The 27780-nt window shown below is 41.7% G+C and overlaps 1 protein-coding gene across 2 annotated transcripts; it reads left to right on the top strand.

Annotated features, from left to right (window-relative positions):
* Positions 1–314: 314 nt before the first annotated feature.
* LOC148008678 (DEAD-box ATP-dependent RNA helicase 3A, chloroplastic-like) lies at positions 315–20072 on the top strand. 2 transcript variants are annotated; one of them, XM_087674083.1, is made up of 10 exons: positions 315–478; positions 554–914; positions 993–1091; positions 1171–1395; positions 1810–2187; positions 2334–2468; positions 2571–2657; positions 3170–3825; positions 5870–5987; positions 19440–20072. In XM_087674083.1, the coding sequence occupies exons 2-9, from the start codon at positions 564–566 to the stop codon at positions 5955–5957; spliced, it is 2019 nt and encodes a 672-aa protein (XP_087530209.1). In that variant the 5' UTR covers positions 315–478; positions 554–563; the 3' UTR covers positions 5958–5987; positions 19440–20072. The 2 variants fall into 2 exon arrangements, with proteins under 2 accessions (XP_087530209.1, XP_087530207.1); XM_087674081.1 differs by having other exon boundaries at positions 315–914.
* The last annotated feature ends 7708 nt before the right edge of the window (positions 20073–27780 follow it).

Below are 27780 nucleotides of genomic sequence, written 5' to 3' on the forward strand. Positions count from 1 at the left end.
ACAACCATTGGCAATGTAGCCATTCTCTCCCCACAAACAGATCTCCTCTCTCCGCCTCCAATGCATTCGATCATTGAACATAGTCAAATATTGTGAATCGATTTCTTGTGGGCGGCTTGTTGACGGCGGTCTTGTGATTACAAAGCATATGTACTTGGGTGTGGTGGGGTTTCTAAAAGCTTTGCTTACCAAAGATCACTACTAATTAGGGAGTGGTCGTATGCGATTACAAAGCATATGTACTTGGGTGTGGCGGGGCTTCTAAAAGCTTTGCCTACCAAAGATCACTACTAATTAGGCATTGGTCACCATCTACACTACATGTGCTATTTCGTCTTACCAAATACCTCTTGGGCACGATCTAAAACTGCCAGGGTTTTAGCGAGGGTTTACAATATTCTGCCATTTGCAGAGAGACTAGGATTCTGGTGCAGCGATAAAACTCCTGCCGCTCCCCTGCACGCCCTACTGTTTTACGGTCTGGTTTACCACCTGTGTCCTGGCCTGGCTTTTCTGCTATTCGTATTCATTAATTTGTTTTTTTGCACCATAGCCTGCGCCTCATGGCAGCTGCCAGGAATTCACATGCGCTCTGCCGCAACACGGCCTTCATAAGAGCTTGGGCGGCCACCGGGAACCGTCCATCTCAGAACAGCCAGGTTTGCTCTTGGGCTCCATCGCTCTACGATCGGCTGGCGCAGGACGGAAGGTCCTTATTTCATCTCAATGGGAGATTACACAGAGGATTAATTTGGCGGCAGGCATATTCAGCATCCTTAAAAAAGGAGAGTTTCCAAGCCACCTGCCTGGCCCAGAGGTGTACCTGCGGCCGGCCTTTCCACTCTGGGACTGCATTGCAGACGCAGGCCTCTGCTGCAGCAGCGGAACAATTCACAGCTGGGGGGGCTGACCCGGTGAGTAGTCGCCACATTGCAAATTCTCTCTGCATGCTTGCTGATTGTTTTTGTGAAGTCACAGCCACCTTTTTTCAGGGCAGCAACAAGGCTAACAGATTGGCTGAAGGTATAACGGTGCTGTCTATCACCACAACAGCAACAGCAAAGCGGTCTATCTTGGGTGATCTTGTATCTGTAAGCACAAGCTTTACAATGCCCAGCCTCCGTTTGAGTTAAAATAGTGGATGCCATTACTGACTACTATGCACTACAGGTCTATGGGAAGGGATGCAAATCCATTATCTTTACCCAAACTCAAAGGGATGCTGATGAAGTTGCTGCACACTTGAATCAGTTGATGGGTTGTGAGGCACTACCTGCTGAATTTCATCATGCTCAAAGAGAGAAGGCTTTAACTTCCTTTAGAGATGGAAGGATTGCTGTGTTGGTAACAACAGATGTGGCAGCCCGTGATCTGAACATTGCTGATGTGGACCTGGTAAGAGTTTACCGTTACTTTTTTTGAATTCTTTGGTTCTAAAACAAAATAGGGCACTCAAAGCCAGGGGGCAGTTCGCATATACAGCCCCTTTCCTAACTGGATGCTACCTGGACTCTTGTGTAGAAGAAAAGCTTTGGCCAATGTCCACAAAATACTGAGGTTTAGTGTCAAATGAATTGTTAGGAAAGATAGTCAAACTTTTTGGAGAAAATGCGAAATCTAAGAAGAACTTGCAAATTGTCAATGTTGAAGGTTTTCGTATCAGCCCTGAAACGTTTTTCCCGTGACATTGGTTTAGGTTGATCATTAGAGCTCCCTTTTCTAGCCTACTGGTGTTTTCTGTACTGGGTGGAAATGAATGTACCTTTTCCTGGAAGGTTACGGCGGTGCTGAACCATATTGTTCGTGTAGGTTGTTCATTATGAAGTTGCAAATGATGTCGAGGTATTTCTACATCGTTCTGAGCAAACAGGTCAAGCTGGCAAAAAAGGCACTGTGATTCTCATGTGTACTCAGATGCAAAAAGCTGCACTTGACCTACTTGAGCATGAACTGGGGTGCAAGTTTGAGAATATAGAACCTCCTGCTCCGGAGGATGTAATAAAATGCTCAGCAGAGCAGGCAGTTTTTAAGATACAGAATGTAGCTTCAGAGTTGAAGGACATTTTTCTTCCTGTTGCTGAGAAATTGTTGTCAGAACAAGGGCCAGGAGTGCTAGCTGCAGCTTTGGCTCAAATGTGTGGTTGTAATCAGATCCCCACTTCACGGTCTTTAATCTCGCATGAACAGGTATCAAGCTTACACTTTGCCTTGAGGCTCAAATGTGATATGGGTTGTGAGTTGTTCATCTCTATCCAGCTTCATGATGCAGGTAGTCTAGATTCTGATGCTATTGCCTGCAGTTTTATACCTAACGTATAATTGCTTTTGGTCAGGGATGGATGACACTGAAGATCACTTTTCCAGGGCAGACTGATGTTACAGTGGACACGGTGACCCGCTACCTGGGGCAAGTTTATCCTGCTGCCGCACTTAATGTTCGCAGAATTTCCATGCTGATTGACAGTGAGGTAAGGACCACATTGGTTTGCGGGTACTTTACTAGCTAGATGATTGCTTGTCCAATGCCCCTGTTCTTTGATGTTCTTCGTTTGATATGATCTGATGGACAGGTGCGAGGTGCAGTTTTTGACCTGCCAGAGAGGGTTGCTAATGAACTTCTATCAAGAAGATTAGATTCAATAGAACCTATAAAGAAGGTTATTTACTTTTCCTTTTTCGGGTTTAATGTGCCATGATTTTCAAAGAGCATTCTTTCCTGCGGCAGATAGCATATCCATGCTAATACACGAATGCCTTCTTGTCACCTGTGAATCTCGTGTGCATAGTAATTGTCTTACCTTATACGTAAAGTTTATATCTGCACATATCTCAGCTGAAACTTTGCTGCTTTTTTGGTTGGATGTATCATGGCATTTAATATGGGTATCTGAAATAACATACTGTTTGAGAACAAGATGGCTCACCTGAATTTGCAAGATTGACCAACTTGTACAGTTTTGTATTGTACTCCTTTGTGAGTACCTGTAAATTCCTGTTTTTTGTCCTGCTTACCTCAACTCTGGGTATAAGACCCATCTTGTCTCGTAGCTGTGACAACCATTCATGACACTTTGATTGGACTTTTTCTCTGTATCACAACAATTGTTTTTTGGGTATATTTTCACATTTGTGCTTCATGTTCTTAACATGGCTCTTGTTTTCAATGCAGCTACCTAAGATAGTGGAAAATACTTTTGGTGCCAATAGTTTTGGCACTATGTTCTCATCAGGGGCTGGTGGATTTAATTCTGGTGGTTTCTCTGGAGGTGGCACTTTTGGTCAAAATATGAGTCGAACTTTAGACAGTAGTTGGTCCAGCAGGTCCCAAACTGGTTACGGAGCTAGCACTGGGTTTAGCAGACCTTCTACCTATGGTAATAACAACGATTTCACAAGCAGGCAGCCTTCAAATTATGGGAGCTCACCTTCAGCTGCTTTTGGTAGCAGCAACTCCACTGGCTTTGGGTCAAGCAAGCCCTCCAGTTTTGGGAGCACAGCCTCACCTGCTTTTGGTAGCTCAAGTGGCTATGGAAGCAATAATTGGTCAAGCAAGCCGTCAACTAGTTACGGTAGCAGTTCTAATGTACCAACTGGCGGTATTGCACCTAGTACAGCTGGCTTTGGGAGCAATAATTGGTCAAGCAGTTCTGCAACCACAGCTTCAACTGGTTTTGGCAGTGTTCCAACCGGTTCTGGGAGCACAAGCTCAATTGGTTTTGGCAGTAACAGTTCTTCAAGTAGCCCTGGAAGCAGCGATTGGTTAAGCAGGCTAACTAGCAGTCCCAGCACATTAGGCAGTGTACCTGGTTCTGGGAGTGCAAGCAGGTACTCCCTTGTTCCTTTTTTCCCAAGGTTTATGAGGTAGTGACAGTTTCTGAGATGTTTGAGCATGTGGGTGTGGGCCCTAGGGCAAGCTTTAGTGTTTGCTTAAAGGTTTAACTCTTCTTTTTTACATAACCATGAGGTCGGTTTAAACAGCTGGAACAATGGAGGGATTTTATGTGCTAGATGGATAACAGAGGAGCTCACTGAGTTACATTTGGGTCATTTTATACATATTACTAGTGCTATGTCGTTTTCAAGGCTTAAATTATCATTCCTTTCTCCATTTTTTGTATGATCTATCGTCTATAGCCACTTCAAGGTTTTGTACCTTGTGTATGTGTGTCTGTTTGCGGTTTGCAAAAATTTGCTCACCCATCACTTGTCCAGTTGCTTTCATATGCATATAGAAGGATTTTGTGCTAGGTGCTTAACCTTGTTAACTCAACTGACTCTGTAATTGGTATATTTAAGTGGAACTTCAAGCAAAAGAAAGACCTTTTTTAAGGCCCCTCCCTCTGTCCCTGCCTTCCTTGAAACTTTCAGCAAAAAGAAAGCCCTTCTTGAAAGAAAAGGGGTCTTGAGATCCATGTAGGGCCCTCCCTTTGTCCCTTTTTCAAGTTTGCAAATGTACTTTTCTAATCTCAGATGTACTAATCATGCTAGACAAGTGCAAGATCACTCAGGCAGGCACATTGTCTGTTGTACATTTTGATGCGTGTCACCTGAATTACAATACAATAAAGTCCAAATTGGACCAAATGTTAGAGGTTTGATTGCTTTGTCACCTAGATGTCAGGCATTCATGTATTGTAAGAATCCTAGATGGTAGGCATCCACAAAAGGTTGAGGATTGAGGAGTTATCGCAATGTAAAGATTGGTTGATAGGATTGAGATTCAAGACCAGGTGTGGTCTATCACATGTTTGTCTTTTCTTTTGGTATCTTAAAGTTTCTAAGGTATTTCAAAATCGAGCTTAGATGGAATCTCGAATCTAATGCTTGAAAGCCTCAAATTTTCTATATTTTCAGTAAATGTTGGAGCTCTCAGCTCTATCTAATTTTCAAGACACAAAACTCAAGATCAGGAACATACTTGATGAACTACGTTTTCATACTGTGGACCTTGAGTAGGTTGGAACATAGAATTTCAAAAAAATTATTTTGGTGAATCAGTTCTTGAGTTTCATGCAACTTTTTTATGCGTAGTGATGAATGAAGGTTTTTGGATATTTGCAGTATATGTTTGCGAGATAGAATTCATGATGCAAAATGCTTTTGTTCTTTACAAATCACTTCCTAAAGACAAGTGTATTATTTGATATGTCTAGTCAAGTCACTTAAATTTTGGCAGATTATCCATTTTCAGTTGTGTTTGGAGCAGACAGATTTAATCATGTATAGCTCAATGACATTTCAGTTATTAGGAAGTGTGGATTATAAAGAAATACAAAGTGAACCCACAGAAGCACAACCATGAGTACAAGGGTGTAGTTATATGAGTAGTACACACTATAGCAAAGGCCAGTTTCTGTACAGATTATCCATTTTCAGCCAGATTTAATCATGTGTAGCTCAATGACATTTCAGTTATTAGGAAGTGTGGATTATAAAGAAATACAAAGTGAACCCACAGAAGCACCACCATGAGTACAAGGGTGTAGTTATATGAGTAGTACACACTATAGCAAAGCCCAGTTTCTGTACAGATTATCCATTTTCAGCTCTGTTTGGAGCACACAGATTTAATCGTGTGTAGCTCAATGACATTTCAGTTATTAGGAAGTGTGGATTATAAAGAAATACAAAGTGAACCCATAGAAGCACAACCACGAGTACAAGGGTGTAGTTATATGAGTAGTACACACTATAGCAAAGCCCAGTTTCTGACAGTAGTCTTTATGGAGAAGATAAAAAGTGACCTTGTCTTTCTTTGAGAGCTATAACCAGAAGTAGACGGATTGATTTGAAAAAGCTGTGACTCTTTTTAACTTTGAAAGTTAGAATCAACATGTGCTGGATTGATCGTTTATGTGGTCACTTGCAGTGTTTTTTCTAGCAAATGCCTTGAATGTGGACAGCTTGGGCATCATGCAATTGATTGCCCAAATTTGAAGTTGGATTCACGCGAGTAACTCCATGCAAATTAACAGTGGTAATTTTTGGTAAGTTGATCTTTACATCCTAGATGAAGTGACAAGTAGCATGCTGTCTTATTGGGAACCTTTTTTTGGTAGCTATTTTAGGTATTGTCATTCAAGCTTACTATAGAAGCGGCAACAATTTACAGCACTGCAGATATCTTAGGAAAGTTTGACAATAATTGTTGATTTAGCATTTGTGGTTTTGCTCTACCAATAATTAAATGCTTTGGTTTAAGGTTTCAATTCAATAGCTTAATTTGAATTTGGCTGATGCTATAGAATTTGTATGGATCAAAATGAGCCATCCTTTTAATTGCTAGCATTTCACTTCACAGGTGGCTCTAGGCCCTTTTCAGCCACCCCACATATTGCCTGTCAAGCTATCAAGATGTTACTAGCATGACCCTCATGGCTTGGAGGAGTTGCTTGCTCCTCTAAACCTTCATTGGACTTGTTATCAAAACTTTGGTGAATCATTTGGAACTATTGATTTCTAGAGAGAGTTGTTTTGTTAATACTTTTTGATTGCTTGGATTGTCACATAAAAAAGTCCATGCTTGGCTCATATGACCTTTTAAAGGTCATCTGCTTCATTATATGGATCTATTGATAATTTTATATTTCTTCTTGTGGTACAAAGTCTCAAGCCCCACATAGCTCTCTTTGACTGTGCATATGAGATTCGTTACTTGGGGAGCTTGATAAAGCTGATTGGTGCTGCAGTTGGGTCTTGCGATTGAAGTCTCACATTTTTGTCTAGTACGCCTTGCCCACATTGATGCTATCATAAACGCGCCATGGTTTTATGATAGATTGTCCTTGCTAGATATGGTCTACCATAGTCACGTAACCTCCTTTGAATGTGATGGTTGGTATTGTTGACATTCCATGTTTTCCATGCTGGTCATCACCTGGTTATACTCTTTGTTAGAGTTTGACAGAGATAAAGGGGCTTTGATAGCTGTTTATGCTTTTGAATTTCACTTTCCAATATTGTCATTAGTCGCAAGCTTTGTTCACATTGTGCGGTGGCTGCATTTTGCAATTTATGCCATGTGGCAGCATTATGGGCTGGTTGAACAGCATTTTTACCTCATCATCTGATGGTCAGCCAGTTTGCAGCATTTTGTCTTCACTTATAGGAGGTCAGCCAGTTTGGCATTCTCCAGCTATACATAGCTGCACCATTCAGCCTGCTCACTCAGCCAGATTTGTATGCCTCCGCTCTCATTCTTAGCTTGCTATTGTCAGCATTCTATTGCCTTATTCTGGTGCCCTCTCATGCAGACCAGCAGCATGTAGGGTTTGTCACAGCTTTGTAGTCAGCTTTCATGTTTTGAATAGTGCAGTTTTGTTCCTTCTGTCTCTATCTTCACTTTCGTTAGAAATTTTGTCATCCCCTAGAGAGGCACAAGTAGTGTACTGTTGTACATTTAGTACTCAGGCATATTTACTTATTTCCTAGAGCAGGTCAGACAGTCCCATGCAGTTACTAGGTCATTTCCAACAGTTTTGGGTAGTTGGGCAGGCCAGACAGGCTGTGTAGGATGCTGTGTGGCATGCAGATTATATGTGCATCATTATTTATGATTATTTTATTGTTGTGATTAGTTTTCACAGTAGTTGGCCAGTTTTTACCAGTTGACCTGACCATTTTTACTTATTTTTTATTTCCTATTTATTGGCAGGCCTACCTGGTCATTCTCACTTATTTTTTCAGGTGGAGATACACTTGACAGCCTGTTGTACATGCCTTCATTTTAGTGTTCATTCGCTGCAGTTTTTTGTGTTCTATTGTCTCTTTTCTTTCTAGCTCTTCTCTCTATGTTCTTTTCTTTAGTTTGGTCATATGCTTTTGTGTTTGTTGCACTTTGACATGGTATTAGAGCATCGTTGAAGGGCTGATTGATCATGGGTGGATTGAAAGGGGAAATTTTAGCATGACAAAAGTTTGTGTTTCATTGTTCGAGGGTGAGCGGGAGGGCTGCGTATCGACACAAGGTTATGTTTCATTTTATGTGCATTTATTTATTGCTGTGATTAACTCTTAAATCAGGTTATCACCACCCATAAGAGTTAATTGCAGCAATAAATAAATGCACATAAAATGAAATACACACTTTACCATAACATTCTTGGACAGTAGACACCCATCAAAATCAGTTGCTGCCCTGCTATACTAGCCCCAAACAGATGCACCAACAACAATAGGAGCATTTGAGACTGATCTTCAAGAGAAAGTGCATCAGCAGCCATTGTCAGCTTTCCAAGGTCAAGAATATGCAATCTCCATCACCAAAATGGTTTCCAATGGCTGGGAATTAGCCCCAAAAGCTGGTAGCAACACCTCTTTCCAACAACTCCAAAATGAAAAAACCGATATTTCCCTCTCCCTTCAGCCCTATTTAACCTTTTCCCCACTTGCATGGGAAAGTTTTGCCAAGTGGCAGCTTTCTTAATCCATTTTCAGCAATTTTCAGCTATTTAATTAATTTTTAGAATTAATTAATTCTGAAAAGCCTTAATCCATGCCCAGAAAATTAACCTTGCCCATCCAAAAATTAATTGGCTAGGCCATTTGCAACCCAAAGTGGTCCCATGCATTAATTGACCCTTGGACAAGCATTAATCCATTAATTAATGCCTAGTCCCTAGTGTCACCACTGACACTTAATGGCCAATTAATGATCCTAGGGGCAAACTGACACCAAAATTCACCTAGAATCTAAGAAGTGTAACTTGTTACAACTTTTGCCTTTGACACCTATCTTTTTCATAGGGTCCTTCGGTCTTCAACTGTGAGAAAGTAGCTTGCACCTCACATGTGCAACACATGTGCATCTTTTAATTGCACATTTGATTAATCCTTTAATCAAATGTCAATTAAACATAAGCAAAGCATCAAATTTTCACGCCCTTGTGACACAGAGTATGTGGTTGCCACTGAGGCATACAAGGAGGCTTTATGGCTTTCACGTATGGTAGGAGAGCTTGGCATCTCAGAGTTATCTGTTCTCCATTGTGATAGTCAGAGTGCTATCATGCTAGCACGGAATCCTATCTTTCATGCAAAGAAAAAGCACATACAGGTGAAGTACCACTTCATTACAGATGCACTTGACAACAAGATTATTGAGCTTGTCAAAGTGCATACAGATGATAATTATGCAGACTTTCTCACAAAGGGTTTTCCAGCAGAGCGGTTTGCTCATTGCTGACAGATGATGGGAGTTGGATAGATATATGTATTTCAGCTTTGTACATATCTAGACTTAGCTGATTCTTTTCTCCTCTTAAGGCACATTGCCTTTAGGTGGGAGGTTGTTGGGAATAAAGGCCTCGTGCCTTTTAAATGTGCTTGGGTGTGAACACACCCTTAGCACTTGTACTTACACATATATATCTATCTAGAAACCTAAAGGTACACACTCGTTATTGTACCTACAAATGTGCTCAGTCTCTACTTTGCTCTATCTCACTCTCTCTGTCTCTCACTGCACGGAATGACAGTCTGTCTTGATCTTCGTGCCTAACCAGTCCCTACACTGATCAGACGAGAGAGAGTGAGCAGGAGGGGGAATTTTGATTTCCAACCTTGAATTCACTCCATACAGCAGTCGCCAGTAGCATTTAATGCTCTAGATGCTGTTGTCAGCAGCCATTAATGCCTAGGAAGCAATCACCTACAACTGAAATATCCTAGAAATAGGTCGACTTGCAGAAATTAGGGTTTTATTATTGTTTTTCGGCCCAAATACAGCCCTAGACCTTTTTGCCTTGCTGTTGTGATGGCTCAAGTGCTCTCTCTCTCTCAGCTCATAATTGAATTCTTCACCTCCAAATCTGCCCCGAACTGTGTTGTGAAATGGCCTCACATAGCCTTGCATGGCTCCGAAATGTGGCTAATTGCCAACTTCCAAGTGTCAAACTTGCCTATCCAAACTCTGCCTCTAGACTTCATTTCCAGCCAATAATAATTTAAGTAAATAAAAAATACCTAGCCTTTGCTTAAAGTTTGACCATGCCAAGTGCCAATTTTAAATTCCTAACCTCTTTGAACTTAAAAGTATTGAAACTTTCCACAAACCTTAGTTCAGGGCATCAAATCATTTAATGCCCTAATTCCCATGGCATTGAAAGTCATTTCCAAGGGGCTATTCAATGGTCCCAACCAAAATTTGACCTTTGTAAATCACTGACACTCGTCCACACTTCTTTTGCCAATGTGTGCTGGCCAACTTGCTATTTATGATGCATTGTTATTGCCTATTTAATGCAGCCCCTCTCTTCCACTCCTCAAGTCTTTGATAGGAGCACAATGCATCTTGCTGGAGAGAGGGAAATCAGGAGCACTTCTATGCTTGCCTACAGCCCATGCCTTTGTAATACTGTTGGGCCTTGGTATATGGATTTGTTAGCAGAGTATTTGTCAGCTCATGTGTGAGTCTGAGCTTGATCTGGGTTGGGCATTTTTATTAGGTATTTTAGGTATTTTCTAGTGTGGCATTTTATGCCAGTGGAGCATTTTATGTACCAGTCGGCCAGCATTTAATGCTGTCCGACAAGCATTATTGCTCCCCACTTTTTCAGCCTATTTATACTCAGTGGTTCCTCCTCAGTCAGTCACTTCACTTCGCCATCTGCAGACTCTGTGGAGAGAGGAGCCAGTGCCAGTGCCAGTGCCCACACAGCCAGTGACTCACTGTTGTATGCGACTGTCTCGTGTTCCATTTCCCGTGCATACATCTGAGTTCTCATCTGTATCGTGTTCTTTTCTTTTCTCTTTTTGTCTTGTGTTTCAGGAGTTTATTTTAGCACATGTTTATGCTTCCACCGCTGCTCCACTTCTGACATGGTATCAGTTTTCAGGATCTGTGTTTCTGCTGTGTTTTATTGCTGATTTCAGGACTGTTTTTACCCCTGCTGATCCGACGACTGCTGTCGCAGCCAGGCGACCTGTTTTAGGGCTGTTTTCAGCCTGCGTTTTTTGCAGTTTTGCCATCGCCTGCTGCCTTCGCACCCTCTGCTGCCTGCGTTTTTCATCTGTGGCTGCTGGCGACAGTGTTCTACCTGTTTTTCTCCAGTTTACAGCCTGCGTTTTGCTGATTCAGCGTCTCTCGTGGCTGGGTGACTGTTAATTCAGGCCGTTTTTGCTGTTTTTGGCAGTTTTTGACTTTCTGCAGCAGATTTTGTCTCCTATTGATCAGCTTTTGGGTTATATTGCATGTGAACTCTCATTTTCTGTAGTCTGTGCTTGTGTTTTGGCTGTGTTTCCTCTCTCAATTCCATCTCTTCTCTACTTCTCTTCTTATCCTCTCCATATGGCTCCTCCGTGCACTTCCACTGATGATAAGTTACATGGACCTGACTATCTCACATGTTAGCAGAGTATTTGTCAGCTCATGTGTGAGTTTGAGCTTGATCTGGGCTGGGCATTTTTATTAGGTATTTTAGGTATTTTCTAGTGTGGCATTTTATGCTAGTGGAGCATTTTATGTACCAATCGGCCAGCATTAATGCTGTCCGACAAGCATTATTGCTCCCCACTTTTTCAGCCTATTTATACTCAGTGGTTCCTTCTCAGTCAGTCACTTCACTTCACCATCTGCAGACTCTGTGGAGAGAGGAACCAGTGCTAGTCCCAGTGCCCACATAGCCAGTGACTCACTATTGTATGCGACTGTCTCGTGTTCAGATATATGGATTCCATTTCCCGTGCATATATCTGAGTTCTCATCTGTATCGTGTTCTTTTCTTTTCTCTTTTTGTCTTGTGTTTCAGCAGTTTATTTTAGCACATGTTTATGCTTCCACCGTTGCTCCACTTCTGACAGGATTCTGTTTCTCTAGTTCATTATCTTTGAGTTCATATGTTCTTGTTTTTCTTTTCTGTTCTTTGTGTTGACAATAACTCTATCTCTTTACTTCCATTGCTCCACACCATTCTAACATATATAGTAGAGGTCTATGCTAAAACATCCATGGTGCACCTTGTCCTCTCTTTGGTGTTCTGTCTATGAGTTGAGAAAGGGTGTTATAGGTCATTATTGCACCTCATGTTCCTCTACCTTAGGAGGACCAGTGGCTATTGTTGTGTTCCTTTTGTGGGCATTTATACTTTGGTTGTGTTTATATATGTATGCCCTTTCTCCTTTGTGGGATCATTGGTATGTTTGGATTCCATTGCAGTTGTCCTTGGGTGTGAGACCCTTGCTCTTGTACGTGAAGAGAGATTGCTTTGTTCTTGCTTGCTACTTGCAATGGTGATGGTTGTTGTACTTGCTTTGGTTGCATACTAGCGGTTTCATCTTTGTTGCCCTCATTGTTCTTATGCTTTCATGTGTTTTGTGTTTCATGTTTCATCTCTATGCTTTTTGATCGTGTTCTACTTCCAAGCTTCGTCATTTTGACATGGGAATGCTTGGTGGAAAGATACACATAAATGACATTCTATATTCGCCAAATGTGATGGTGCCATGTGATAGGTGGCTTGTGGGGATAGGATGGGAGCAAGAACAGTAGGTGGCTAAAATCAAGGTAGGATGGGGTTGGAACGGCATATATAGATAACATTGTATATCACCAAATGTGTGCATGTCATGTGGTAGGTGGATGGGGATTTGAGCTGTTAAATACTACAATTTAACTCTTGTGCATGCATTTTTAATCTATCTACCATGAATTATTACACTATCACAATACATGCATGTGCGCTTGTGTGCATGCATGGGTACATGTATGCATGTGTGCACTCCATCTAAAAAAATAAGCGTGTTTGGTATGTGAGTAGGAGCTGTTAGGTGAAAAGTCAAGTGACGAAGTCCTGATTAGCAACTCAACAGCGCCAAGCATATATTGGGTGCGCTTATATGGCAATCTCCACTTGGTAGCAATAGAATTGCTGGCTGAGAAGTTAAATGATGAAGTGCCGACTGGCAACTCAGCAGCACCGAGCACATATTAGTTACACTTGACATGGTGGTCTTCACTTAGTAGCACCATAGGGGCAACATTTCATCATGTTTGTTGGTGATCACTGCTGTAGCTGTTGAGAAACCCTTCACCCACAGTTTGCGTTTTTGCGTTTTGCGTTTAGGGTTTGTGTTTAGGGTTTGCAGCCCCAAAAAGGGGTGCCATCCTAGAGTGACTATGCGTATTTATCGGCCACTCTCTCATTTATTTCTCACAGCTGATTCATTCAGTCCGTCACCTCTTCTTTCCAGCCTTTCCACTACCCTCACACCCTTTTAAGAGGACATTGCGGTTCATGGTTTGAGGTTGTCTTCATCATCTTCCTTGTGCTATGGCACCCTTGTTCCCTTGTATCACATTCACTCCATGATTCAGGTCTTCATCATTCCATTCATCAGAGTTTCTTCTCTCTTTTCTTCTCTTCTCCATGTTTACCGAGTTCACTCTGTGTTCCTCCCCGTAAACCCTACTATCTCGTTGGTGCGTCATCTTTTGACATGGTATCAGAGCTGGATCTACTCAAACAGCGGCAAAGATCCTCCACTCCAGTGAAGGCAAAGACCGGTGGCGGGTTTGGCATCCACTTCTCTTCTTCCGTTGCATCAAAATCTCGTTTTTGCAGGTTTTAGGTGTTTTCAGCTTGCTGCCCACAGCCCTTTCGTGGAGGACATCGTAGTCTCAGCTGTCCCTTGCTGTTATCTACAGTCTAGTGCCTGTTTCCAACCTTCCACTCGCAGTTTATCTCGTTTTTGCAGATTTCAGGTATTTCAGCATGCTATCCACACCCCAAACGTGGAGGACATCGCGGTCCAAGATGGCCATTGCTGACTACAACAGTTTGGCGCCTGTTTCCAGCCTATCACACACTGTTCGGAGCTGATTTCAGTATATTGACTGCTCACACACTGTTCAGAGCTGATTTCAGCATATTGATTGTTGCTGCTGTTTTTTCCTGCGTTTTTAGTCGTTCTCTTTCCTGCAGGCTGTCCTGCCTGCGTTTTTAGTCTTTCTCTCTCTCCTCATTTGCGTTTTTCTATTGGTTGCAATCTGTTACTGCTGGTCGCATCCTCCTCCCAAAGACAACTCACTTCCAACCCTTCCACTGCCCTTCCACCCCTTGAGGCAGACACATTGCGGTTCATGTTTCACACTACCCTCACACCCCTTGAGGCGGACATTGTGGTTTGTGGTTCATGGTGGCTGAGCTCTTCCTTCTTCAGCAAGCCACACTGGTATCTATGGCTTCTTTACCAATAGATGACTAGACTACTGGGTGCTCCTACTATGACATTGCCGGACACACCACCAATACTTATCAACTTCGACCCTTGCTCCCCACCCCTCCGGAGTACATGTGTCTTTCACTTGGCACTCCTTGTGTCACCTCTCCTTTCTGTGCCACAAAGATTGTTTTGCATCGGCTATCAGAGTACTATGCTTAAGGCAATAAGACGCATCCGATGTGCACTAAGTCCTTTCAAGCACATGGAGGATCGATTGGCGCTACGATCTCATGGAGATCGTTGCAATGCCAGTGGCAGTCTTCTCTCACTTATTTTCAAGTACAGTGGCTTCCACGGCCTACGGCTGTGCAGTTCGCTCCATCAAGAGACAGTGATTGTTTGATACTGTTTCCTCGTCAATCCGCTCCTTCAAGAGACAGTGGCTGCTCGACTCCTTCCTCTTCTTCGGCTACCCAGTCTGCTCCGCTAAGAGACAGCGACTGTTGCCCACCTCTTGCTCATTCTAAGCCCCACCCTTCCCCACCCCCGACTACTCAGGTTCGAGAGGCTACCTTTGGCAGCTCTTCGGCACACCCCAGATACCTTCTTCGACACAATCGGCGGCACTTCCTTCGTCATCAGACATTTCGGAGTCCGTGATCCATGAGTTTTTGGATTCTCTATCTACTTCAGAGGGGGATGTTATTTCTTTGCTCTCAGAGGGGGCACCTACTTCTTCTTCGACTTCAGCGGGGGCCCCTCCATCTTCCACCTTAGAGGGGGAAACTACTCCACATGAAGTTCTTTACCCATCCTGTACTTTCTTGGGGTGGCTGTCTTCGACCAGTCATATTTTCTACTGATACCCAGGATTTTCAGGTACCACCTAGATCGGGACCTCGGAGGTTTAGCCGTGACTTGGTGATGAGGCCTTCGTATTTCTTCTAGCATGGATGCACGAAGCTAGTGGCTTTTCTCTCAAGGTTGTGTTTTGGATTCTCCCTTTCACTCTGTCTACTGTTCTTTACTGCAGATTTCCTTTTCGGTGGAAATCTTGGATCTTAGGGATCCTTTACATCTTCTTCCTCCTCTTCTCTTTTTGCCTTGGTCACTTGGTCAGCATGGAGCTACCTCCCGAGATCGAGAACGGGCATATCCTTATGGTTCTCGGCACCACACAAAGTCCGACATTCCTCCTCTGCATTGCATGTTTTCATTATCTTTGTAATAGGGCGCTTGGGCAAGTGAACAATTTCTCCACGAGGAACACTGTCCAAGTGGCACTTGTTGTATGAGCATTCTTTAGCATATAGCATTGCATCTTCACCTCACTCTTCTCTTGTTTCCCTTTTTGGGCCTGAGAGGGGGTGTTGAGAAACCCTTCACCCACAGTTTGCGTTTTTGTGTTTCTACGTTTTGCGTCTAGGTTTTGCAGCCCCAAAAAGGGGCACCATCCTAGACTGACTATGCCTATTTATAGACCACTCTCTCATTCATTCCTCACGGCTGATTCATTCAGTCCGTCACCTCTTCTCTCCAGCCTCTCCACTACCCTCACACCCCTTCAGGAGGACATTGCGGTTCATGGTTTGAGGTTGTCTTTATGATCTTCCTTGTGCTACGGCAACCTTGTTTCTTTGTATCACATTCACTCCATGATTTAGGTCTTTATCATTCCATTCATCAGAGTTTCTTCTATCTTCTTTTCTCTTCTCTTCTCCATGTTTGTCGAGTTCACTCTGTGTTTCTCCTCGCAAACCCTACTGTCTCGTTGGTACGTCATCTTTTGACAGTAGCATCATCTTTCCCGTGGTTCTTATGTTGTAGTTCATATTCTCAAACCTTGCCTCACTTGATTTAAATTGTTATGCTTTGCCAGTAGCTGTTGATAGTGTTAGAGGCATGCACATGGTGTTGGGCAAGCAGTTGGTGCCTTGCCATATGATATCTTCCAAAACCGCTACATTTTGAAGCAGCATTCTATAGTTAACACATACATTTGGGGAGAGACTCCTATCATCCATGGTTTTCCTAAGCATCCACGGATCATGAAAGGAAAGAAGTTTGTTTTATATATGAGATTTTGCATATGATGAAATGTACATATACAGAGAAATTTGTTTGTTTGTTTGATTTTTTTTTTTTTTTTTGTTTTGAGAGGGAGGGGGGTTTTGTCAGAAGTGGTGTAGCAATGAAAGCGTAAACATAAGCTGTAATAAACTCTTGAAACACAAGACAAGAGAGAAAAGGGAAATAAAGAACACAAAACATATGAGAACTCAGATATATACTCAGGAAATGAAATCCATATATCAGACACGAGATTGTCGCATACAACAGTGTTATTGGGTGTGTGGGCACTGACACCGGCTCCTCTCTCCACAAGACCTTGAGGTGGTGAACTTACCAATTGAGGAGAAGGAGCCTAGAATAAAATGACACAATAAAAAATGCCAAAATAACCTAAATAATGTGCCCAAGCCTGTGTAGTTGAGACTCACACATGAGCTGATATATCTGCTAACACCTTCTCTCAGATCATGGGTTATCTGATACAATACAATGGTACAAGAAGAATGAATCAGAAACCATACAACATAGAACCACCAAGTAGAACCATGGATATCCAAGTAGTGGGTGATCAAGCCACCACCAAGGTGCCTTGAAGAGAAACTGATATCGATGTCGATCGTATCAGCTTGTGAAGATAGAGAAGATCATAGTAGCTCTTAATATCTGTCAACAATGCTGCTGATGTAGCACACATGGCCATCCTGTCACCAATGTTGCAACGCATAAACAACCATGGATTCCCCTTTTTTGGCCAGACGGCTAAAATGTTCCCTTATGTGAGCTCTAGACGAAAGCCACCCGCTCTCTGTCAAGTACCTAGCCCATCATGAACCTGGATGTCAATCCTAGCTCCAGGATTTGTACCTGCCAGAATTCAATCGATGCGTCAGGGACATCCCTCTTTGGATCCTGTGCATCTGTATAGAAATATAGATGAGGCGCGGCTACCCCATCTTACCATCCTCTCACACTCCTTTGGCACTGGAGAGTTAGGAGGGATGACCTTATCACCACCACTAGAAAGTAGTTGAGGAAGGAACCACCAAGCCCTTTCCACGATCCGAAGAAGAGGATCCGTTCTGTGCCTTGGACTTCACCTTGATCGGAGGATCTGAGTCGGAATCTGAGGTGAATGATGACTCGTCGGAGGAGTTTGCATCCCGCTTTGTCTTTTGCTCCTTTTTCTTCCTTGAAGCCGCTAACTCTTTGCAATCCTTCCGTAAACGGCCCTTCTTGCCACAGTGGTAACACTAGGCCTTTGACTTCTTCATCTTCGAACCACTCTCTGAAGCTGTAAAAGCCTCACCTGAACCTCCATAATGTGAGACGAAAGCTGCCCCTCTAGTCGGAAAGTTGTCTTATGCTCAAGCAGCATCGAGGACATTTGAAGAAAATTGACAGGAGTCGTAGATGTGTGCGCCTGTAAAGCATTTGCCACTCCATCAAACTCCCGAGGAAGCTTGTAGAGTACCGTACCACCAATATGTGCCTTTGATAGGGCAGGCTGCATAGTGCGAAGTTGGTCCTAGATTTGGGTAACTTGAAGTAGGAATGATTGGATCGTATCTTTGGGTTCAAACTTTAGTTGCTGGAGGTAGCCATAGAGAGTAACGGCCCTCATGGTGGAAGGAGCCTCGTACATCAACTACAACTGTGACCATACGTTTGAAGCTATCTTGCAAGAGGTGACTGCTATTAGGACTTCTTTGGAAATACACCGAAGTAAGGCCAAATAAGCATGGTCATCATCCGAAACCCATGTAAGCATTGCTTCCTCATGGTTGTCTTCATCAAAATCAGCTGGAACAAGAGAGGGCTATTGAGGACATGCAATAGCTCCGCCAACCACGTACCATAACTGCTTCTGGATTAACTAGGCCTTCATCAGCTCACTCCACGTGTAATAATCAGGTCCATGGAGCTTGTTATCAGTGGATGTGCATGGAGGAGCCATCTGTAGAAGATTGAGAAGAGAAGTAGAAAAAATGGAGAGGGAACACTACCAAAACACGAACACAGACTGCAAAAACCAAGAGTTCACATATAATATAACCCAAAATCTAACTAAAAGAAGATTAAAGCTATTGCAAAAAATAAAAAATTCAGTTAAAAACAGCAAAAACGGCTAGAAGGTACAGTTGCCCAGCCAAGGAGTCAAGCACACCAAAACACAGGCTGAGTACTGCCACAAATTGGCTGGAAAACTGTTGCAGCAGTTTGAAAACTGAAAACGCGGGCAGGAGAGGGGCTGTAGACAGCAGGTGATGGCAAATCTGCAGAAAACGCAGGTAAAACAGGTCGCTTGTATGGAATAGCAGTCACCTGATTAGCAAGTGTGAAAACAGTCCTGAAATCAGCAAGAAAACACCGCAAGAACACAAATCCTGAAATTTGATACCATGTCAGAAGTGGTGCAGCAATGGAAGCGTAAACATAAGCTGTAATAAACTGTTGAAACACAAGACGAGAGAAAAGGGAAAGAAAGAACACAATACAAATGAGAACTCAGATGTATGCTCGGGAAATGGAATCCATATATTGGACACGAGACTATTGCATACACAGTGAGTCACTGGTTGAGTGGGCACCGGCACTGGCTCCTCTCTTCACAGGACCTTCAGGTGGTGAACTGACCAATTGAGGAGCAGCAGCCCAAAATAAATAGACACAAATAATTCCATAAAATATGTCAGGACGGCCAGCAATAAATGCCAAATATGACCATAAAATGGCACAATAAAAAATGCCTAAATAAGGTTAAGCCTTTTGTTTTGAAATTTGATTACTCTATTTAAACTTTCTATACGTTTGACATTTGGATAGGGCAAAATGTTATTTATATAGTCAAACTGGTGTACCAGAGCTGGTTTGCATGCTTAAATGCACAGGCTAATGAAGATGGGCTGGTTTTCACACTAAGAAAACCCGGGACATGAGTTTCCATTAAAATAGTGAAATATAAAGAAATAAAACACACAATGTTTGCTATGGATCTCCCTTATAAAGAATCATATAATAGAAGGCCAATATATGCTTGGTAGTTTTGGTTCTATTTTGCACATCTGGCTGCCAGTTAAAACAAGTCAATAAGATTGTAAAGTTCACTTTTGATTCTCTTGTTATATCTATGGCTGCAGTCCTTTGTTATTCTGTAAACTCAGAAGTTTCTGGAGTTCAAAGTACATCTGATGACTGGAATGTTGCAGGAAATATTTTGAAGACTTCCGTCTCCTTCACCCATCTTAGTACCGTGTTTATTGAAGGCTATGGCCGCATATCAAAGTCAGCATCTGGCAGAAGATTTGGCTTGTGGCCTTGTAAAGGAAATTCCTCTCGGTTCAGGAATGCTGCCTTCCTGGGTACTTTGCCGAAGCTGATGAGATTGACATGTACGTACACCCAGCTAACACGAAATCTCTTCAAACATCCATATTGTACCACAACTGTAGAGAGAGTACTATGGCTCCAAGCTGTCCTTTGAACAGACTGTATTGTGCTTGGGATCCTTGCAATCTTTAGACATAGTTGCAGTCAGTGCTTACATCTGTGATGGCTCTTGTGATCTTATAAAAGTATTTAGTTAAAGCTCAGTAGAGAAGTGATGATTTGTGTTTCAGCTTGTTTCCTTGCTTCCATAATGTGTTGCTTTAACATGAAGTGGATTCATTTCTACATAACTCTTCAAGGAGGAAGCCATGCAAGATATACAAGATATCCACACAATAACCGAGCATCCATTGTGTGTAACATCATCCAAGCAGGCTTGTATTCAGAAAGATACCCTTACAATTGTGGAGGTGCTAGAACCACCTGTACAAAATACTTGGATGCACTGATAACTACATGCTGCCAGAGTACAAATGTGGAGCACAATCGTCACTTTTTTCATGAACTGTCACTTGAATGATATGAAATTTCTTCTACCAAATACATGAATCGATCAATGTGTTGCTCTAAAGTCTAATAGTGAAAGCTGTCATTTGAATGATGCATGCCAAAATGCCTTAAAAGGTAACACAATGTGTCCTGTCAAACTGATTTCAGCAATTGAATCTTAAATGTGTTTGTTTCCAGTTATTGAGGGTTTCAAATTATATATTGAGTTCTTCCAACTGAGACACATGTTAATGGGCTGGCCTACTTAAATGAGAAATTTCGTACTAAATTACTTCTAATTCCACATGCAATGGGCCCCTAATAGTGGCTCAATAATTTAGAGATGGTGCATCAAAGCTCATGTGTCATTGAATCATGCTCCCTTCATCTTCCTTTCCCAAGATCCCAGTGAAGGGTTGTTTATCCATTCATCTCTCTCACACACACACACACACACACACACACACACACACACACACACACACACACACACACACGCATGCGTGCGCGCGTGTACTTATTGATGGAGAAATGGCATATTGAACCCCTTGTGGCATTGAATAGTTTGTTCATCTTTTCTAAGGATGTGTGATGGAAGTTTGAAGAGGATGGGTAATAGATCGCAAAACTCTCTTTTCTTATTGGATTTGTTTGAAAGAGTATGAAGTAGATCCCACCCCCCCCCCGGCGGGGCCCTTAAAACAAAAAAACCCTTAGTGCCCCTTGCCACAAAGAATCTTGCCACAAAGAATCTGTGTCGAGGATGAGGTCAAGGTTGAACAATCTCTTTTTTTTTTTTTGGGTAATGAGCGATTCTATATTCTCTCTCTCTCTCTCTCTCTCTCATTTGTCTTGTTCATCTTCATTTTCTAAGAAAATTTGTCTAGAGGAGGAAGGGAAATAGGATACAGAACACTCCTCCCTGACTAGATATTTGCATAGGAGGTGGAGAAGGGATATTTTTGGGCATGGGGAGTAGTTAGAAGTCCCTTTGAGGAAAGACACCTCGCAATGTAGTGATGGGAAATTTTTGGCCATGGGGTGTAGTCACCAAAAGTCCATTTGAGGAAGGATGTCTCAAATCCCTCAATTTCATGCTTGGCCACATAATTGATGGTACTAATGTGGGTGTTGGACCCCATGTGGTTCATGTTGGAGAAGGCTTGGTTAGGGAGGTTGGGGTACAAAGTCAGATCCCTACATGTACGTCATGTCAATTATTAGGAGGCATTCCAGGTTTGGGAATTCTAGCAAGCATGCTAGGTGTGGGAATCTTTAGGTTATTGACCTTGGTGTCCTTTGTGTACATGCTTTATGTCCACCATTGTGGCAATGGTGCTTAGCTTTGCCATCCTATCCCTTGCACACTAAACTAATATTTCAATACAATGGGCACCTCTATGTCATCCTACAAGAGAGTAGCTTGTAATTAAGAGAGAAGGCCGTAATCAAGGTCCATGGTAGGATATTAGCTCTTGCTCCTTACCTTAATGATCTAGGCGTCACTCCAGAAGGCATCGAACTGGCCATTGGTGGATGTGCAGCTATGTGACATGTAGTCAATTTTATGCCAAGATGAAGTATTTTTGCATATTGACATGCCTGTTGATGCCATTGAACTTGTGGAATACTTTGCCATTTCCTAGAGCTAGTATCAAATTTTGATTTGGCTTGATGAGGAAGAAATGTTGCCATGGGTAGCAGACTTTCCTCGATAATTGACTTTCTTAGGAAGAAATGTTGCCATGGGTAGCAGACTTTCCTCGATAATTTTGATTTGGCTTGATGAGGAAGAAATGTTGCCATGGGTAGCAAACTTTCCTTGATAATTGACTTTCTTAGGGGATTTCTTTATCATGTTAGAGATGCAACTTCAATCGAATTCATTTTTCAATTTTCCATGACTTGGATAAACATGGTTTGTATGATTTGCAAGAGAATAATAATATGGTTTTAATAAGAGTATGAATTGGAACAATGACTTAGCTACCATTTTTAAGGTCATGGTGTTCTATGAGCTTAAGGTTTTTAAGTCATGCTATTATGTGTGAAATCTAGGGATTTTGCATCATTTTTAGATCACCATTGTGCATGAAATAGAGAGGAGGGTTGTATTTGTGTCTTTGTAAATTCATAAGGATGTTATTGTAGTCTTCAAAATATACATTACAGTCAATTCTAAGTGTGCAATATTAGTGAAAGCATAAGTGTGGTATCCTAGGGCTTGTCAACTTCATTGATGTAGATGATAAAAAATCATCCCACACATTTTACTAGAAGTTTTTGAACTAAAAAATCATCCCACAATTTGAGAGACTTGACTTAGAAGTTCTGTGGACTTTGACAATGTACTTAAATATGCAACGGTCACTAAAAGGCACTCATTTTATGATGGTCATAATAGAGTCAGAAGTGTTGGAGTTAGTAACTATCCTATCTTTTGAATATGTACCAAGTGTTTGTTTATGTAAGTCTTGATAAATGCTTGCTAATTTATCATTGTACCCAAAGGGTTCTAGGGCTTTTACTTAAGGACCATGTAAGGATCTTTACAAGTGATTAAAAGATAAGTCTTATAAGCACCAAAAACACGTGTTGATGAATTGCAATGAAGTTTAAAACATTGGTCTATAGTGTAGTATGGGAGTATTGCATCCTCTCTCTCTCTCTCTCTCTCTCTATATATATATATATATATATATATATATATATATATATATATATATATATATATATATATATATATATATATATATATATATATATATATGTTTTTGTGAATAATAAGAGAGGGTGTCGCACTATTTATATATTGTAAAGTACGTTTAGCGATTGGGGTATAGTTAATGGGAAAGGAGTTTAGAAAAATAAGAGGAGGGAGAGAGAAGAATGGGATAGAGGGGGGTTAAATACCATCTCTTTACAAATGAAATGATTCCTCCTACTTGCCTAATCATAAAAAAATTGAAATACTTACTTGTTGCGAAGATTAAAATCCCAAAATCTCCTATTTGTCTCAAGCTCTGGTTCGGGGATGAAACCCTTACTTTGTTGCTTGATTTGAGGCATGCAAGTGCTCAAGATTGAATCTATTGGTTACGCAAACATAATCAAAATGTTGTGGGAGCTCACACTCAACTACTGAGACCCACAAATTGCTTATTGCTTTAAGCGTTTCAAGTGAGCACAAATGACTATCTCTCATCTAGCCGATGCATCTTTGATTCTACGGGGTGTAGTGAGCTTACCTTGATGCCCAAACGAGTAGCCTCCACCCTCAAGCAACCCGGTAGCTCCACGATTCGAGATGCGAGCTCAAGCAACCTCAAGCCTCCACCATCAAGCTCCATCCTCCATAGCCGTGCGCAAGAGAATAGAAGAGAAGAGAAGAGAAAAAGAAGATAGGAGATGATGGAGAGCTTCTTCTCCTTGATCTCTCACCCTTACACACTCACTCCCTCACACTCTCCCACTCCCTCTCTCAAGCACACACAAGCAAGAAAGAAGGAGAGAAGAAGAGAAGAAAAAGAGACCACTTTTGCCATACACCAAAGAATGAGCTTCTCATTCACTTTTTGAGTTTATATTCCAAGCCCTTATCCCTTTTGGGTGGTCATCCCCTTTTTTACATGGCTGGCCATGGCCTAGGCCCTCTTTCCTATTGTCCTCATATCTTCTTAGCTTCCTTTCTATCACTCGTCTACCCTTACAATTTGTACAGGAGGGATCTTAGCACTCTTTTACAAGGATTTTGGTTGTGCTGGCTTACATTCAAAGGTGGGCCTTCTCTTTTTAAGCACTTTTTGGGCTTCAGTGGCTATGCCTTGGACTTCTTGTGGCCATGTCAGCACTTTTGGGCTCTTCTAGGTTCGATTTTCTTATAGGCCACCTCTTTCAGATCCCAACTTGAGCTTTTTCACTTTTTTTGATTTTTCTTGTGCTAAGGTTAACATCATCCTTATCCTTCTCTTCTACTGAGAATGAAATAGGTGGGCTCGCTGGAGTGGGGAAGTGATGCTCCTCTAGGATTAGTGATGGTTCTAGGGTTCCTCTACTACTTCTTCTCTTTCTACCTCCCTGGATTATAGTTATTAGTAGCCCTCCAAACCCTATGGTGGAAGCCTTGGAAGCTAGTTTCTTTCTTCTAACTTCGTTATGGTATAGCCGAAGACTTCCCCTGCTGCCCTTGGCACTATTGCTAGCACATTTGCTAATGCTTGGATTGTTTTTTAGACACAGATGTTATAGTTTATCTTGTCCAGTGCATTTTCTACAAGGCTCTCCAATAATGGCACTTCTATTCTGTTCGTGAGGGCATTGTATCTTTGTCTTGAGAAGAGAGTATGGACCATTGTTACTTGCAGCCTAATGGTGGGGTCGGGAATGCTGGCCAAGCTGATTCCATCATTTGTGTAGAATTTCTTTTTTTCCATCCCTAGAAACTTGTAGATGTTCCTCTTTGGCCTCTTCTCCGGTTGTCCACTAGTCCCAAGGCCTTCTCCACAATTTCTAGACTAAGAGCAACTTCCACCCCTCTGGTGGTATCTCCTTGCCTGACTGTTGATGTGCCACTATTCCTATGGTCATCAAAGGTCATTAGGAACTTAGTGAATTTGCTGTGGTCAATGTCATGCTCCACCTTCTCTAGGTACTTGGCAAGGCTGTATGGTTCCTATTATTCACCGAATGACCTCTTCAAATGTTGCTAATCCCTCCAGATTGTGAATGTTTCCATATTTTAGTTGGTTGAACATGTGTATCTCCATGGCTAAGTTGTATCTTCTATGTTCCTCCTTTGAGAAGGGGAGCTTGTTGGCTTTCTCATGTTGCCCTACCATTTGGGTTCTTGTCGCCACACAACATTCCACAATGAGTTCTCCTTAAATGGATATTTCTTGCACGGAAGGTAGAGTGACTAGAAAGATTAGTGTCTGATGATGAAGGATATAAATCACAAAATGAGAACTCTCAAATTAATCAATCCATACACTTTATACAAGAACTTCATGGAGCATATTTTATTAGGAGAATAGAAAGCATTCATTCATCCCTTTCCCTTTAAAATTTCTATTTTGATTTTTTATTTATCTTCCACTTTTACCCCCTCCCCCTTGGAAATGATTAAAATCCTTCCTAGGATTGTGGACATCAAGGTGTAAGGGCCTTCAGTGCATTCGTGGTGTGCCTTACTTTTTCAAAAGCCAGTCATAAAACTTTGGATTATATTCTAGTGTCACATGATAGTCCATATCATATGGATGGATGCTCACCTGTGAAGTCAATATGTCAATCAAGAGGTTGCCTGAGTTGGTTTGCAATGTGGAGTTCCTCCTTAGTCAAGATCCTATCTAAGTATGGATGTAGCATGATATTATCGTTTAATGGCCGATGTCTTGTCATGGCTAATACCCTAAATGAGGTTGGGGCTACATACATCAAGTCATACTTAAAAGTCTTGATGGCATGTCGTTGCTCTACATTGGTCATGATTTGAAAACCTTCTTGAGCCCATTAAATGCACCAATTATACCACTTGTGTAAGAAATTGGACTCAGAATCAACTAATCATTGAAGTTCAACAAGTTTTTGTGGTAGCAAGGGAATTTTTCTTTTCTTGAAGGATGTAATTAATCATTGACTTAAAGCATTTTCTCACAAAATTTCACTGTTAATCATTTCATTTGTGATAGTGGGGGCCTTAGTGAAAATTAATTCATATTCTTTCCAAGAACACAACAAGAAATGTATCTTGTTTGCTATAGGTTTGCCAAGTAGGCTAGGGTCCAAACATTCGTAAATTCTAGAAAACAACGTGATAATTGCGTCCAATTGTTGGATACACGTTACCAATCATCCCCCGTGTCCATGCCATGTTGGAAGCCACTTTAAGGATGGATCATCATCGCTGCGATGGCCTAAGGCCTACTGGTAGCTTGATTAGACAAGTTGATAGGTGGTACTTCCACTTTGGGATTCTCATTGGGTGTGGTAAGCTAGATTTGGAGTTTGATTGATGCTTTGTTGTCAAGTTTGGCAATGATGATCACCTTAGAGTCATCAAGTAGGAGCTCATTAAGGAGGGATTGCCTATGGACTCTTGGTTGAGCTTTAGGTCGATAGACCATTGGAGCACTCATGGATTGAGCAACCTTCCTTTTGGTCTTCTCCTCCCATATTTTGGTTGACATTTCTAGGCCTTGGTTTTTGGATCATGAAATTGAGGATCATATATGGCACTTGAGAGTTTAGGCAACCACATCAAGGTATTACCTTCATAGTAGCCTTGGGCTTGCAACACTGCTTTTGGAACCCAACAATGCCTAGTCACTTGTGAACTATAGGTGTGCTAACTTTTCCATTTAGGCCTAGAGTTTGAGGCATGAAAACTATGAGTTTAAAGCTGTGGTCTATGTTTTGGAACCAATTTGAGCATTTGGTCCATAGCTTTAGATGTTGTTTCTAGATACTGGTGTGACTATGAGAGTACATTGTGGTGCACTACCTCAACTTAGCATTGATACTAAGTTTAGCTACCGGTGGCACTATAGGATTTTGAATGGCTATGGTGTCCTTGTTGAAAGCCATTACTATTCTAACATTGCCTATGGTAAGTTAGATGTGCTACGAGTCATAGTCAACATCACAATGAGCTTGTTTTTTAAACACATGCCCCAACAGTGATTCCTTACCAACATTTTTCTTATTAGATAGCATATAAAAGACAATGGGTAGGCTCTCAGTCTTGATAGAAACCATTAGTTTGCATTTTTCCAAGAGTGAATAGGGCTACCCTCTAAACTGTTCACATTGGTTGGTTGTAATTGGGTTAGTCTAGTGTTCATGCATTAAGATATTAAAGTCAACTTCCTCAATCAATTAGTGCATCAAGGGTGTATGCCTTTTGGGCATTCACGATTATTTGCATGTAGGCTAGTGCCACTACTTCCTCATCCTCCTCCTCTAGTTCTGTGATGGTTACAACTCTCATATTTTGTGGTGTTCCTATCATTGTAGGTTCATGAAGTGAATGCAAAGGAGGGTAATACTTTTGGATGCGACCTTTGTTGAAAAAACCCATGCCCTCCCCCTCCTCTAGGATTTCAAGTTCCACAACATTGCCTGTTCTATTGATATTGTGAACCTTGAAAGGTCACAATCCCCTAAATTTCTTTTTCTACTTGTGTTCTCTTTGACAAAGTATAGCAAGACTAGATTTTCTTGCCCAAAGTCTCATTGTTTGACATGTTTGTCAAACTAACTCTTGCATCATGCCTTTTCACATAGATTAAAGCATGGGTTGCAATGAGACGAGTCTTAGATAGGCGTTCCAACACTACTAATTGATTTGTCCATGCTTCTTTGCCCTCCCATCTCTATTGGATTGCTATTTTCAAGATTGGAACAAAGAACTCTACTAGTAAAATAGCTTCAATTTTGTAGGTCAATCTGAATGGAGTCTGTCCTATGGCTATTTTGTAGGCTGTTCTATATGTCCACAAAGCTTCCATGAGCTTGTTGTCCCAGTCACTTGCAGTGAAGCATTAGAGACTACTTTTGTTAGGACATTCACTAAGATCTTGTTTGTGGACTTGGCTTGAGGATAATATGATGAGGACTTTCTATGGATTATTAAAAAGGTGGATAACAAGTGAGAAATCACTTCATTGATGA

The sequence above is a fragment of the Lygodium microphyllum genome, unplaced genomic scaffold (genome assembly GCF_053477565.2).
Source record: "Lygodium microphyllum isolate KBCC unplaced genomic scaffold, Lygodium_microphyllum_v1.1.10 scaffold_86, whole genome shotgun sequence".
Lineage (NCBI taxonomy): Eukaryota > Viridiplantae > Streptophyta > Polypodiopsida > Schizaeales > Lygodiaceae > Lygodium > Lygodium microphyllum.